The following is a 13455-nucleotide window of genomic DNA, read 5'->3' on the forward strand; positions in this document are numbered from 1 at the left end:
CCGGAAGTGACTGAAGATGGAGCCAGGTGTTGCCGCTCAGTGTCCTGTCTCTATGATACCGTCGCATGCCTTTGGGGGCAGGAGGGAGGAAAGGAGCGACGCCGAAGAGCCTCACGTGGGAAACTGGTCGGGGCAGGATTTTTTGAGGTGAGCGCGCAGAGCCATCCCGGTGGATCGGGCTGCAGCATTCAGTAGGATAGTAGGTTTCTTCCTAGGATCGCCCGCATCTTCTCAATCCTTGGGGAGATTTTATTTGCCTTTAGTTACTCCAGAGGAACCCCATCTGAACCCTCCAGCAGTATCTCAGGTCAGCCTTCCCGGACCTGCTCTCGCCTTCAGAGAAGAAGCCACTGGTTCCACCAAACCTCTGCACATGTTCGTTCTGCTTTTTAATTGGGACGGAGGCGCTCCCATAAAAACTTGGGACAAGGCAATAGCTCCCTGCCATTAAAGGTACATATTTTTTTGGCCGCTTGCAATGCTGTTCGTGAGGACTTTGCTAAGTTTTGGTTTAGCAAACGGTGCCAATATCGATCCCCTGATAATAAGAGTGCTTTCAAACGGGCCTCTGTTTTTACTCCAGCGTTTTGCAAGTTAGGCACGAGGGTCCCGGACTCGCTTCCTAAATGGTGCTCCTCCTCCTCTTCCTCCAAGATTTAGAAAGAAGTGGGCATCGTTTCCGCAGAAAAAACTTTTTAATGTGCATTTTCTTGGAAATTTGGGCAATGCCTTCTCATTGCCCCTCCCCCAAAGCACTCACCTTCTGTCTCATTGAACTTGGGTTTGCTCCTGCTGGGCTCTTCAAGAAAAAGGAATTTCATCTTTTGTGTCTCTTTTGAGGTGTTGCCACGTCCAAAGTGGATATTATCTTTTCCTGCCTTTGATCCACAGGGCTCGGCAGGCTATGATGCTCTCAGGTCTTTTGTTTTGAATCCCACCTGAAGCAGAGTTGGGAATTAAATCTCTTTCATACATAGATGCATATAAGTAATTAACCAGCCTGTGTTCCTTTTCGTATGTGTTGTCCATGCTTAGGATTGATGCGCTCAACTCAGGAAAGTTTATTGGCTTTGGACTGTAGCTTCCAGAATCATCACTATAGAACTGGCTATGGTGGCTGGAATTGTAGTCCAAAAAAGTTCAAGCTGTCCTGATGCCCAGAGGATGTAGAAGACATGCGCCACACCCTTGGCATTGCGTGCTGTGTTTGCCCCATTTTCAGAGCCAGTACGGCTGTCCCAGTTAGGTGGGGCTGAAATGCCCTTTATGCAGATGCACCTGTTGCAGAGTTTAGTGCTATAATGGGGTCCAGCCTTCCAATTCCCATGCCTTCACCCCAATGTTACTCTCAAATCCATGCTGTTCATCTACTGGGGGCAGCGGCGGTTCAGAGAGAGACTATGGCCCAAGCCCTCTTACTTTGTTACGCTGGCATAGCACTTTGTTACACTGTGCTATGCCAGTGTAACAAAAATGCAAATTGCCCCACCATAAACATTAACAGGTGCATACTGACTTGGATGATGCAAGGTGCAAGCAATAATGTGTGTGGTGACTGGTTAACTTGGGGCAGTTTGCCTCCAAATGTTTGGCCTGAGTATCTGTTCTTAAAAATGGATCTCCAGCATGCCAGGGGAATGCATATGAAAGCAGGGCAAACTTAGTTGTAGCAATGCTTTCTTTCCTTTTTGAATTTGCAGTAACTGCTTTGCTAATGTTTCTCCTAAAGTCAGTCTTTTTCAATCTGATGCTCTTCAGAGGTCCAGGATTGTAAATCCCATAATCTCAAGGTAATTATTAGGCAGAAGGTCGCCCAGCCCATGGGGGGGAGTTGTGAGTTGGGGATGGCTAGTTTAATTAAAATGTTGGAAGCCAAAGTCTTCTCTACATTAATGTCTTGGTCCTGCCAGCCAAGCTACTACATAAGTGTATGCTCTCCCACTAGGGAACCGGTTTTATAAATTGTGTGATTTTTTTACAGTGAGGCCTCGATTTACGAACTTAATCCATTCCAGAATGGTGTTCGTAGGTCGAAATGCTCATAAATCGAAGCACCATTTCCCATTGAAATGCATGGGAATGGGATTAATTCGTTCCAGCATTTCAAATAAAATAAAATGAAGCACACAGAAAGCCCCATCGGAAAGCGCTGGGGCTTTAAAAAAAATAACCAAAAATAAACAGAGCAAGCCCCAAAGGCTGCAAAAAAAAATCACCAAAACAAACAACACGGCACAGAAGCATAACCCACCCTGCAAAACCCACCCAGAAGTTTCTAAAAAGCCAAAAACAGCACCTTACCAGGCAGACTGAAACCTCCTCTGATGGCACTCACTCCCTGGTGGCTGGCAGCAGGCTGCATAGGCCAGCCGAGGAGGCGGCAGGGCCCTTACTCATGAGTAGACCTGCACCAGGGATGGGCAGGGACCGCACCGGCTTCCCGCACCCGGCTGCAAACTGGAGCCACCCCGCCTCTCCTTCCTCCTCCTGCGCCTCTGCCGCATGCCCCGTCCACGGAGGAGCCCCTCCAACCCGTGCGCCCCAGCCCAGCGCAGGGCCTTTGGTGGCCCTTACTCATGCCTAGACCCACACCTTTGGTGGGCCTTACTCATGAATAGACCCTCACCAGGGATGGGCAGGGAGCGCACTTGCTTCCTGCGCCCGGCAGCAATCTGGAGCCGCCCCTGCCTCTCCTTCCTCCTCCTGCGCGTAGGAGTAAAAAAGTTCCCTGACCCCCTGCTCTAACCGTTGGGGCGAAAGAGCTACAAAGAAGCAGCCTCTTCGCCACCAACGGTTTGAATTTCCTGCCTTTTCCCCCTGCCCTTTTCTGTTCTTAAGTCAAAGCTCCGCTCGCAAGTTGAAGCAAAATTTTGCAAGCCGAGCTGTTCATAAGTCGAAATGTTCATAGGCAGGGGCGTTTGTAAGTCGAGGCACCACTGTATGTTGATTTTTAAATGTGAATAATAACAACAAAGAAATAAAAAGTATAATAGCTTATAATTTTATGCAAACACGGCCACTGTATAACTTTTCTGATGAGTTCCATTTCTGCTGGTGTTCCCCCTTTTTAAAAACCTCCTGCTGCTTTTCTAAAGTTTCTTTCTGTGCTATGTTTCTTTTTCCAGGTGGAATGCATTGCAGTGAAGAAATGAAAGGAATCTATGCACAGACCACTGGTAACTGACTTTCCTAACAAATGTTTTCTCTTTCAGGACGGAGGGAAGAGGGAAGCAAAGAAAATAGTCAACATGTGGCGCAGGCCACTACAGCAGGTAAAACACTGTTTTCTGCTACAGATGTTAAAAAATGGAGGTTGTTTGACAGGAAAAAAGATGAGGAATTGAAGATGCTTTTTAAAAGTATATTTATGTGCTGTTAGGCTTCCTATAACTATGAAGTTCTTTTTATTAGAAAAAGGCAGAGCATTCTAAAGCAGGGTGTGAAATAGGCTCATGGAGAATAAATTTTAAAAGGAATTGAGACTGGATTGAAGTGAATGGAAATGGAATATTAAGCCATTGTGACTGTTAAGGCAGTCACCGAAAACCAGAAATCCTTTCAATACTGGAGAACACAGCCTTTAGTTGCACCCTTCCTAAGTGTTAATCCATGTTCTCTTCTCCCTAGTTGTCAGAGTTTGGGATTTCTGAATCGAAGGATACAGTAGGGACTCTCAGATTTATACCATAAGTGGTAGAACTAGGGAGGCTTAGGAAACGAGGATTGAGGCTACAAAGCAAGAGACATCTAGTGGTAGAGGTGGAAGAAGAGAGGATGGGCAGAGTGGCTGGGAGAGAATTGCATGTCGTTGGCTGGATTGCAACCCAGATGTTTGAGAGAGATGTGAACCTTTCAGTATTCCATGCAGAGTTAAACATCTGTTTCTGAAGTGTTGATCTGCAGCTGGTTGTTGATCAGGACGACAGTCATATGGATAGTTACTCTCTCCTTATAATCTTGGAATTGAATTGCAGGCAACATTGACCAGCATTCTCCGCTTTAATACAGCTGAGAATGTTCTGCTAGCCATCATCCCCAGCATGTACACTTTGGCCTAAATGCAGCTGTTCTAATGAATTAGCTACTGTGCTGTGCTATCTTGATGCATGGGGTGTTCTCGTACAGCAAGGTGTGTAGTGTGGTTTTGTGTTTTGGTAAAGAGGAATTTGAGGAGAACGTCCATGAAGGGAAGTGCTAGCCACCCAGTCCCTCTTTTTGCGTTCTCACACTCCCCTGTACTGTACATTTACATATTGATTATAATTGAAGAAGGGCTACTAATTAAGAATGATCTGGTGCAGGATGCAAATTTATTGAAGAATTTATTTTGTCTGGGGTGATTTGGATGAGAAGTTAGCTGACTGGGTTTGCCGTCTGTGGAAATTTTAGTGGCTTGCACCAATTATTTCTAAATGGTCACATATTGATGTAAATGAGCAACTGCAAATTATATGCTGATGTGGATCCAGTAGGCCAGGGCTCTGAATGTTTTTCATGCCTCAAAATGCCCCTGTCGGCAATGCTCATTTCACTATTGTTGTCTTTTGTTTTCATTTGCAGGTGCTGCGTCAGTTTGTGAGGCATGAGTCGGAGTCATCAATGGCCTGTCTAGTACTTGAAAGATGTAAGTAACTTTCCTTGAGCCCAGGCTGGTGGCTTGTAAGGTTCACACAGAGTCTATGTTAAGTCGTCATGTCATTCCATTTATCGAATTGCATTGCTTCCAAGGGTGTGTCAACCTCTGTTAAATTTGAAGTTTTTATTAGATACAACAACAACTTGTTCGTCTTTGACCCTCACTCGCCCATTCATCCCCAGAATTTCTCTACTGTAGGGAATTTCCCTATTGCAGATACCTACAATTATGGCTACTTCCACACCGTAGAGGCCAGTGAGGTTCACAATAGTACAAGAGCAGACCAACCAAAGAACATAACAGACCAAAATTGCTTTCCATATCCCCTCCCTCTCTCCCTATACTTCCCTCTCCCTTCCCTGGGTGCTCTATTGGGGTGCCTTTAGATCCAATGAAACTCCATCCTTGCAAATATTAAGAATTCTTCCTTGGATCTGATAGAACAGCTCATCCAATGAAAACTCATCTTGTTCACTTGCTAGTTGCCAGACAAACTCAATTGGTTGAACAGACTGAATGTATCAATTTTGACTGTGCTTGGCTATTTAAGGTTCTCAGGGGAGGCCTTTCTCTTGGTTTCTCCACCTTCATAGGTGTGTTTGATAGGGACACGAGAGGGCCTTCTCTGTCACTGCTCTAAGACTGTGGAACTCCCTCCCACAGGAGGCTAGTCTGGCCCGTTCTTTGCTGTTCTTCCCTTCAGGCAAGCTTTCCCTCAGCGGGTTGCTGCCTGAGCATGTTCTTTGTGAATGGATAGTTATGCATCGCTGCTTTGACCGTGTTTTTAGTATTGCTTGTGTTTCCCATTTCTCAGAGTGGTATTTGTTTATTCCTTTCTAATATTTCTACACTTAATGTTTTTAGCTTTAAATCATTGCCTTTTAATTATGTCCGCCACCTATGTATACTCATTGTTTTGTTCTTAAATATTGTCTTTTAATGTTGTATGCCGCCTTGGTCCTTTTCTAAGGAGAAATGTGAGGTAAAATATTTTAAATAATTAAATCCAACTGACCTCAATTTGATACTTGGTCCTGTTTACTTTTTAGCATTGAATCGCATCCAGTTGCTGGGCCGTGTGGGCCAGGATCCAGTCATGAGGCAAGTGGAAGGGAAAAATCCTGTCACAATTTTCAGCCTCGCAACCAACGAGATGTGGCGATCAAACGAAAGTGAAGTGTCCCAAGGAGGTGAGCAGATGTGGTTGTTGAGTTATGGGAATGTGTTACAAGGGGGCTGATCTGGCGTTGAAGTGTCTCACCTCCTACAGTGGTCCACAGCTTAATGAAAGTGTGTTATGACAAAAATTCTCAGTGTATTCTTCCCATTGCTTCATGTGCCCTCCAAATATATTTCCCGCTAGACCAGATGATTTGCATACTGTTTGCTTGGTTTTGAATTGAGAACATAGAAAGCGGTGTCTTTTGATGTTTCAGGAGGCTTCTGTAGGTTTTCTTGGATTTCTAGGCTCCATATTCTTTCGATCTGATTCTTCTCCCAACCTCGTGTTGCTATGCCACAGAGATGCTTAGTTCTTTAGGTTTTTGTCCCCTTTTATCTCCCCTGTACCCTTCCTTGCTGTTCATGCCTGAAGGCCCCAACTGTATTTACCCTAGTTCTCCATGATTTCTCCCATTATCGCTTCCTGTGCTTTGATTAGCTTCCCATTCTGCAGGTCTTGGAACATCTGCCCGAGGTAGGCTACATTATTCTTTCTCTTCACCTTTCCCCAGTACTATCACTTGATTTTCTCCATGCCCTGCAGCCCTTTGTCTCTCCGTAACTGATAAGTTGCATCTGATATAACACTACAGCCAGGTTGTTAACTGGGTCTGGTTACAAGGATGACATAACCCCCTTGTCACAGCAGTTGCATTCCGATGAAGAAGGCTTACCTTAGGGATGTTCAAACGAACACACCTCAGGCATTGACCAGTGAGTGTGTGGCCATGTTGGGTTTCCTGCCACCTCCATGGCCGCTGCCCCCCCCCAAGACTGGTTTCTGTGTTGACTGTGCTCCCCACAAGTCGCACACTTGGCAACTATAAGATCCTGCAACCCCACGTTTCCCAGTGAAATGACATGCAAGAGTGGGTGGGGTGAACAGAGCTTGGAAGTGATGTTAGGTTTAAGACATTAATGCAAAATTAGATTTTTTTTAGTGTATAGAAATAGGAGGACAAGAAAACATTGTATCTAACATTATAAAAGTAGCATTTTAAAGTAACTGTTTCCTTTAGAAGGGCAGAGACTTCTGTTTGTTTCTTGCCCTGTTCAATACAAAAGTATTGAGTTTGATGTTAACACCTTGAAACAAATGTGTAATTTCCAAGGCCTAGGTTTCAACGAACACTTCCCTGGCCTTATGAAAAAAAATCTAACACAAGCTTAGAGGGCATGTAGGGAATATGTCTGAATTACAAATATCATGCTCTTTCAACATTTGCTATGCTGGCTAGGTCTGATGGGAAGCGTGGCTTAACAAGAGCTGGGCAGCTGTTTATTTTCCAGTGCTCGTCAACACTTCCTAGAAAACATCTGGAAACTACGCTCTTTTTTTAATTGTTATATTTTGTAATCTGTACTTTATTTCCTTTGATCCAGGCGATATCTCCCAGAAGACAACGTGGCACAGGATTTCTGTGTTTAGGCCAGGGCTAAGAGATGTAGCTTACCAGTATGTGAGGAAGGGGTGAGTTGAATTAGGTCTTTTTTGTGGACAAAGCGCCTCGTTAACCAGGCCCTTCCTACAAGCCAGGGGTTGTCACAAGCATTCCTGCTATAAGATAGGTTCTCGTATATCAAGGCTGGGAGGTCTGTGGCAGTGGCTGGAATCCCAGTTCCCTGCGGTCACAACCCTCATAACCAGTAGACGGTGATGATGAGGGTTGGAATCCAGCAACATGTGAAAATCTACACGTTCCTCATGACTACTGCATTTCCTTCTTTTGGGTGAACTGATATCTACTACATCTCAAATTCCTGAAATCCGAAAAACAGATAATCTCTGACTTGTGCATCCATTGCTCTGTGTGTGGGGTCCCCCCCCACCTCTCATAATGCTGCCACTTCTCTGTATGTTGGAAGTAAACTTTCCCCCTTCTCTGGAGCAGGCACGGGCAGATGGTTTATGCTTCCCATCTTGTTGTTGCTCAGTCTTCCCCAGCCTGTGTTCTGTGTGCCTTGTGGGACACAAATGCGCATGGTCCTTACCGTAATCGTAATTTTATCATAAAGTTTCATGCAGAGAAGACACCTGCAAGGCCGTTGTGCCTGGCCTGCTCTGGGGCGTGTGTGTGCATCACAACGTTCAAGAATGATGTGCAGAGAAAAGGTTAGAAAGTCCGGGAAAGAACAAGTGTGGTAAAGACAGGAAGGCAATGGATAACAATCTCTGGAGATAACTTGCGGTAGATTTCTAATATGAAGGTCTCTGGTTGGGAACTTCTCTCCTAGTTTGATATGCAGCCCCCTCTTCAAGGACATGAGAAGTATTGGCTCAGATTGAGGGTCTATGTAGTCTGAGATTTTGTTCACACAGTGACCAACCAATGGCCCATAGGAAACTCACAAGTAGGTGATGAATGCATCTGCACCTTCCATCTCCTGTTTCCAAACAATGGATACCTAAAATAATGATAATCAGGCGTCAAGTAAATTTTGATTTATAGTGACCCTTTTCAGGGTTTCCCAGGTAGCAATTACTCAGAAGTGGGTTACCCTTCCCTTCTTCTGGGGGTGTCCTGGGACTGTGCACCTTGCCCAAGGCCACACAGGCTGGCTCTACTCCCAGGTTGGCACAGTGGGGAATCGAACTCCCAACCCAGATACCTAAACTGCTGAGCTATCCAGCCAGCAAAATTGACAGATACTGATATTTACTGCTTCTGTTATTGGACATGATACAAGATTATGCCCTCCTTATTAGTAGGCATCGATTGCTGTCAGAAATGGGCATGAAGCGCTTCATCACACTTTGTATGAAGCTGTCGTCTGCCACCCACCCAGACTGCCCAGGCCACTCGCCCTGCTTTGCACACCAATGGCATCGTTCTCCTTCGGTGACACTCCAGTTTGAGCAGGAGCTTGGCCGGCCCGGCCCTGACTCCTCCAGCAGCCGACCATTCTGATGAGGAGGCAGGAGGGGGATTCTTCGTGCCCATTTCTAATTGCTGTATTCTCCATAAATGTATCCACTGTCCAGGTTGACAGCTACCACTACATCTTGTGGCAGTGAATTCCACTGTTTTAACTTTATATTCTGTGGGGAAGTATTTCCTCTCCCCTGCCCTGCTGTCTCCCACCACAGCTTGGCTTCAAGAAAACAGGAAGCTGTTTTATGCTGTCACATATCTTTGGTCTTCCCAGCCTGGTCTTGTTCAGATGTGCAGATTTCAGGCAGAATGTTTCCCTGGTAGTTCCCGATGATCACCCGTCCAAGGACTAACTGGGGACCTGTCCCTGCTTAGCTTCAGAAAGCAAATGAGAACAGGCGTGTTCAGGATAATCTGGTATATGTGCGATTAAAGAACAAAACAACCTCCTCTCTGTCAGCATTTTCCTCACTGTGCTCCAAACATGGCGAGGCAATGCAAGCAAGTCAGCAGACCGCATACATGTGATGTGCCTTCTGACTGAATGCCAGCTGCCTCACAGCTATGAATAACCAATATGCCAGGACCCAGCAGGATCTGCTTCAGAATTCTGCCCTGACGAGACAGGGTGCCCTCTGCCAGCCTCGACAGCAGGCTTTTAAAACCTCCCTCTTCGATGAACTTTCTGTGATTAATGTATCGACTGGTGAGCAGCATCCATTAAGGGTCGCACTTTGAAGTACAAATTTAATTAGAAAGAAGGAGCTGCGGAATTAAAAGCAAATGTTAGCATTAATCTCCCCATTGTCTGTGTTTGGCTTCTGACAGGGCTCGGATCTTTGTGGAAGGGAAGATAGACTACGGTGAATACACTGATAAAAACAATGTGAGGCGACAAGCCACAACAATCATTGCAGGTAAAAACTGTGCTGAAGCTGGAAGGGGTGCTCTGGCATACAAAGCCAACCTCAGCCTTTGGACTACCCAGGCTAGTTAGCAAGAGTAGTAGCATCAGTTCCTCCCTCCCTCCACTAGGTGTCACTGCTGGGTGCTGCAAGTGGAAAGGAGAGAGCAAGGAAAAAATTATCTTAACGGAGCTCGTTAATGAGTCTGGCCTCCTAACATAGGTTGCAAAAGGTTAGCTAGTGAGTTGTCTGTCTCTTCTTTGCTACTACAGTGGTACCTCGACTTACGAAATTAATCCGTATTGGAACGGTGTTCGTACATCGAAAAGGTCGTAAGTCGAAGTACCATTTCCCATTGAAATGTATGGGAATGGAATTAATCCATTCCAGCATTTCGAAAGGCAAAAAAGCAGGGGGAAAGGGCTGGAAATTTGAATTTCTAGCCCTTTATCCCTGCCTTTTTGGACTTGGAGGTGTCAAAGGGCTTCCTCCAATGTGGGGGGGGAAAGCCCTTTGAGAGCTCTGAAGCCGCTGATCGCGACAGTGGGGACCCCCAGGGAGGTTTCCCAGGGCTTGCCTGCCACCATGGGAGACCTCCCTGGGGGTCCCCGGCACTGTGATCGGCAGCTTCGGAGCTCTCAAAGGGCTTTCCCCCCGACATCGGAGCAATTTCTTTGAGAGCCCCAAAGGCAAAAAGGCAGGGAGAAAGGGTGGGAAATTAAAATATGACGGCTCCCTGCAAAAACGCAGGGAGAAAGGGCTGGAAATTTGAAGCACACAGAACAGTTCCGTTCGTAGGTCGAGCTCCGTTCGCAAGTCCATGCCAATTTTTGCCAACAGAGCTGTTCATAAATCGAAAAGTCCGTATGTAGGGCCATTCGTAAGTCGAGGGTTGACTGTAGCAAAGGCTGATCAAGTTCTGTGTGCTTCCAGAAAGTGGGTTTGTTTTAAAGTATTAAAGTACAACCCGAAATACTTGTATTTCTGGTTGAGGTACTCATTAAAGGTTTCCTCCTCTCCATTTCCTGCATTTTTCTTCTACCTGGTTTATTGTTACAAGAGCGGGTTTGAAAAAAAGGTAGGTAAGAATAAATGGGGAAAGGGAGAAAGTGCAGGTAAATGTGTTGTGTTACGTTAATCCCCAGAGTATCCTGTCATGAAAGCTCTAGCGCAGCCTTCACCAAGCTGAGGGCCTTCCAGAAGTGTTGGAGTATGTTTGGGAAGCTGTAATCCAAAAAAAAAAAATTAGTTTTCCAAGCTGTGTTACAGAGCCAGGGGTGATACAGTTACTTCAAGGCTGAGGCTGAATGGATTAGTTATTAGCAAAAAGGTATAGTAATAATTGATAATTGACCCGACACCTGTTGTGAACAGCAGTTTCTGTAATTCCTCTTCATTGGTTATGCTGGCTCAGACTTCTAGGAGTCGAAATCCAAAAACTTAGAGCACTTGAGTCCATGGAGCATTTTTGCTGACCTCAAGGCCACCCTAGAACCACTCACTGCAAAGTTACCTTATCTTAGAAACAAAACAAAACAAAACAAAGCAGAAAAAGCCATTTCTGGGTGGCAGTTTTCATTTAGCAGCTTCAGGGGAATCCCTTCACACACCCCAAAATAGAAATTGGAAGTGTCTATCTGGGTGTTTCCTGCTTGGCTGTCTTAAATGGCCACATCTGGTCTGGTGCAGCCCACTGTATGGTCAGTAGGGCACAGGCTTGACTCTCAAGCCCACTGAGGTTGCCCATCCCTAAGACAGAGGGTTAAAATAGGCTCCACTTTTAGCCAACAGCTCCATTCAGTCCAAGATAAGGTACGGTTCAGCCCTGGCTTTGTTTTGCTACAGTTTCAGTGGGTTTATGCAGACCTAACTGTGAATAGAACCTTGTGTGTGTTTTATTCATTAGTCAAATTTGTACCCTATGTTTCTTCCAGAAAAAGACCACTCAATAATAACAATAACATGATTTAAATAAATGCAATGCAAGTATTACAACAGATTGAAAATGCAGGGGTGAAAGAAAGGTTAAACAAAGGAGACACAACATTTTTGTGCACTACTTTGTTAAAACATTTGATTTTTTAAAGCCTTTCTTTGGAAGTTGACGAAAGACCCTGAAAATGGAGGAAAGAGTCTCTCTTGTGTTTTTGTGTCTCTGTTGGTTGCAAAATGAAATCATTTTGATCTGTTAAATAATGGTTTTGGTTAGGTTACGTGGTTTCAAATTGTTTAAATACTCCATATTGATTAACATGTTTTAGATTGATCATTGAACTGATGGTGCTTCACCCTGAAATCATTCGATACCAAGTAGGTTAGAAATATTTTAACCAATGAAGTTCTTCCTTCTCCAGCTAGAATATTCTCAGTGCTGAGAAAAGTCCTTCTGCCCCAAGGGTAGAAAATTACTAGCAACCAGAGCGGGCAACGCTGAGAAAGATAAAAATGTGACTTTTGTGCATACATCTTCAAAGGTGTGACTTCTAATTTTCTTCTTCTTTTTCTCTTTTAGATAATATTATTTTCCTGAGTGACCTCATGAAAGAAAAGGAATGAGATGCTGATTTCTTTTTTGGAAAATTTTTAGCTGCTGCTGCTGCTTTTTTTCCTTTTTTATATAGTATTCATTACTTCTGCAGTCATCATGTCTCTACTGATAATTTTGTTGCCAGAATTAAAAATAAGTTTTGTAGAAATCTGATAGAATATGTGAGTAGTCTGGGTTTATTTTGGATCTCCTACTTTTCCTTCATGTTTTTGATATTGTTGTTTTTTTTTTTTAAAAAGGGAAATGGGGGGGCAGGATGTGGGAAGGTGGACACTGTGACTTGTTTTTCATTTCAGTAACATGACTACTAGAGCATAGAGCCAAATTTGATAGCCACATTGGTGCCATAACCTGTCATTTCTGCATCCTCAGTTAGTCCCCCAGATTCTGTGCCCATGACCTGGTATCAGGGCAAATTGAGAATGGTTGTAAAATCACAGTTAGGATATATGTGTCTATGCAATCAAATGATAGTGTGTGAGTTTCCTACATTGCCCTTTCCCCCCCCCCCATCCCTTGTTGAGTGTCTGCTACTGTGTTAGACTGTAACAACATGTTGCATCCAAGAAGAGGATCCAGTTAACTCCTCTCTGACTGGCCTGATATCCTTCCTCAGCCTCTAAAAGAAGTTCATAATTGGCCAGCAAATGATTCATATTTGAAACGTGGGTGAGAAATGACAGAGAAGCCAGGCAGAGGGCAAGGGGGAAAAACCAGAAGCTGGAAAAACTGCTGGCATTATGGTTGTTAGCCCACTCTGGTTGATGTTTGCAAAGAATTCTTGCCAAACATCTGGTTATGTTTTCCTTCTTTGAGGTTCACCTTCCTCTTAAATGAAGCCGAAATCCCTGATGGGTTCACGCATAAAGATGTAAGGAATACATGGCTAGATCAAAGCAAAGGGGAGGCATCCTTGCAATTCTAGTGAAGCACAGGATGGATCGCCAAAGCATCCAGAAAAAGGACAAAAACAAAAAACAGAAGCCACACAAATCCAGCTTAATTGCCAGAAGAATGAATAGAAAGACTTTTGTTGAGCATTATTTGCCCTCTGATTATAGCTTTGTTATTAACTTTTGATTAATTAGGCAATTGACAGATTCTCCATCTGCTTCCTTTTGCAAGTGACTGTGTCTCAGTCTATAGGCATCATCAAGGACGAAGCTGCGATTCCCTAAACGGGAATTTTGTGCCAATGTACATCCCTTCTTTGAATGAGTTTCTCTAAATGCAGAGGTTGCCTCGTTTGTTTTTTTAAAAGAGAAACATTCA

At 44.5% G+C, this 13455-nt stretch overlaps 1 protein-coding gene across 2 annotated transcripts; it reads left to right on the forward strand.

Annotated features, from left to right (window-relative positions):
- Positions 1-14: 14 nt before the first annotated feature.
- Positions 15-12341, forward strand: SSBP1 (single stranded DNA binding protein 1). 2 transcript variants are annotated; one of them, XM_020792236.3, is made up of 7 exons: positions 15-147; positions 3213-3272; positions 4561-4624; positions 5686-5826; positions 7241-7328; positions 9559-9647; positions 12148-12341. In XM_020792236.3, the coding sequence occupies exons 2-7, from the start codon at positions 3249-3251 to the stop codon at positions 12189-12191; spliced, it is 450 nt and encodes a 149-aa protein (XP_020647895.3). In that variant the 5' UTR covers positions 15-147; positions 3213-3248; the 3' UTR covers positions 12192-12341. The 2 variants fall into 2 exon arrangements, with proteins under 2 accessions (XP_020647895.3, XP_078232380.1); XM_078376254.1 differs by having other exon boundaries at positions 67-453.
- Positions 12342-13455: the final 1114 nt, after the last annotated feature.

This window comes from Pogona vitticeps, chromosome 5 (assembly GCF_051106095.1).
Source record: "Pogona vitticeps strain Pit_001003342236 chromosome 5, PviZW2.1, whole genome shotgun sequence".
NCBI classification, from domain to species: Eukaryota; Metazoa; Chordata; class Lepidosauria; order Squamata; family Agamidae; genus Pogona; species Pogona vitticeps.

What these genes read in the sequence shown, in the direction of transcription:
- SSBP1 (XM_020792236.3), top strand. Translation starts at nt 3,249, where the DNA reads ATGTGGCGCAGGCCACTACAGCAG. An exon ending in GGCGCAGGCCACTACAGCAG is followed by an intron (nt 3,273 to 4,560) that starts GTAAAACACTGT and finishes TTTCATTTGCAG; the next exon opens with GTGCTGCGTCAGTTTGTGAG. An exon ending in TACCAGTATGTGAGGAAGGG is followed by an intron (nt 7,329 to 9,558) that starts GTGAGTTGAATT and finishes GGCTTCTGACAG; the next exon opens with GGCTCGGATCTTTGTGGAAG.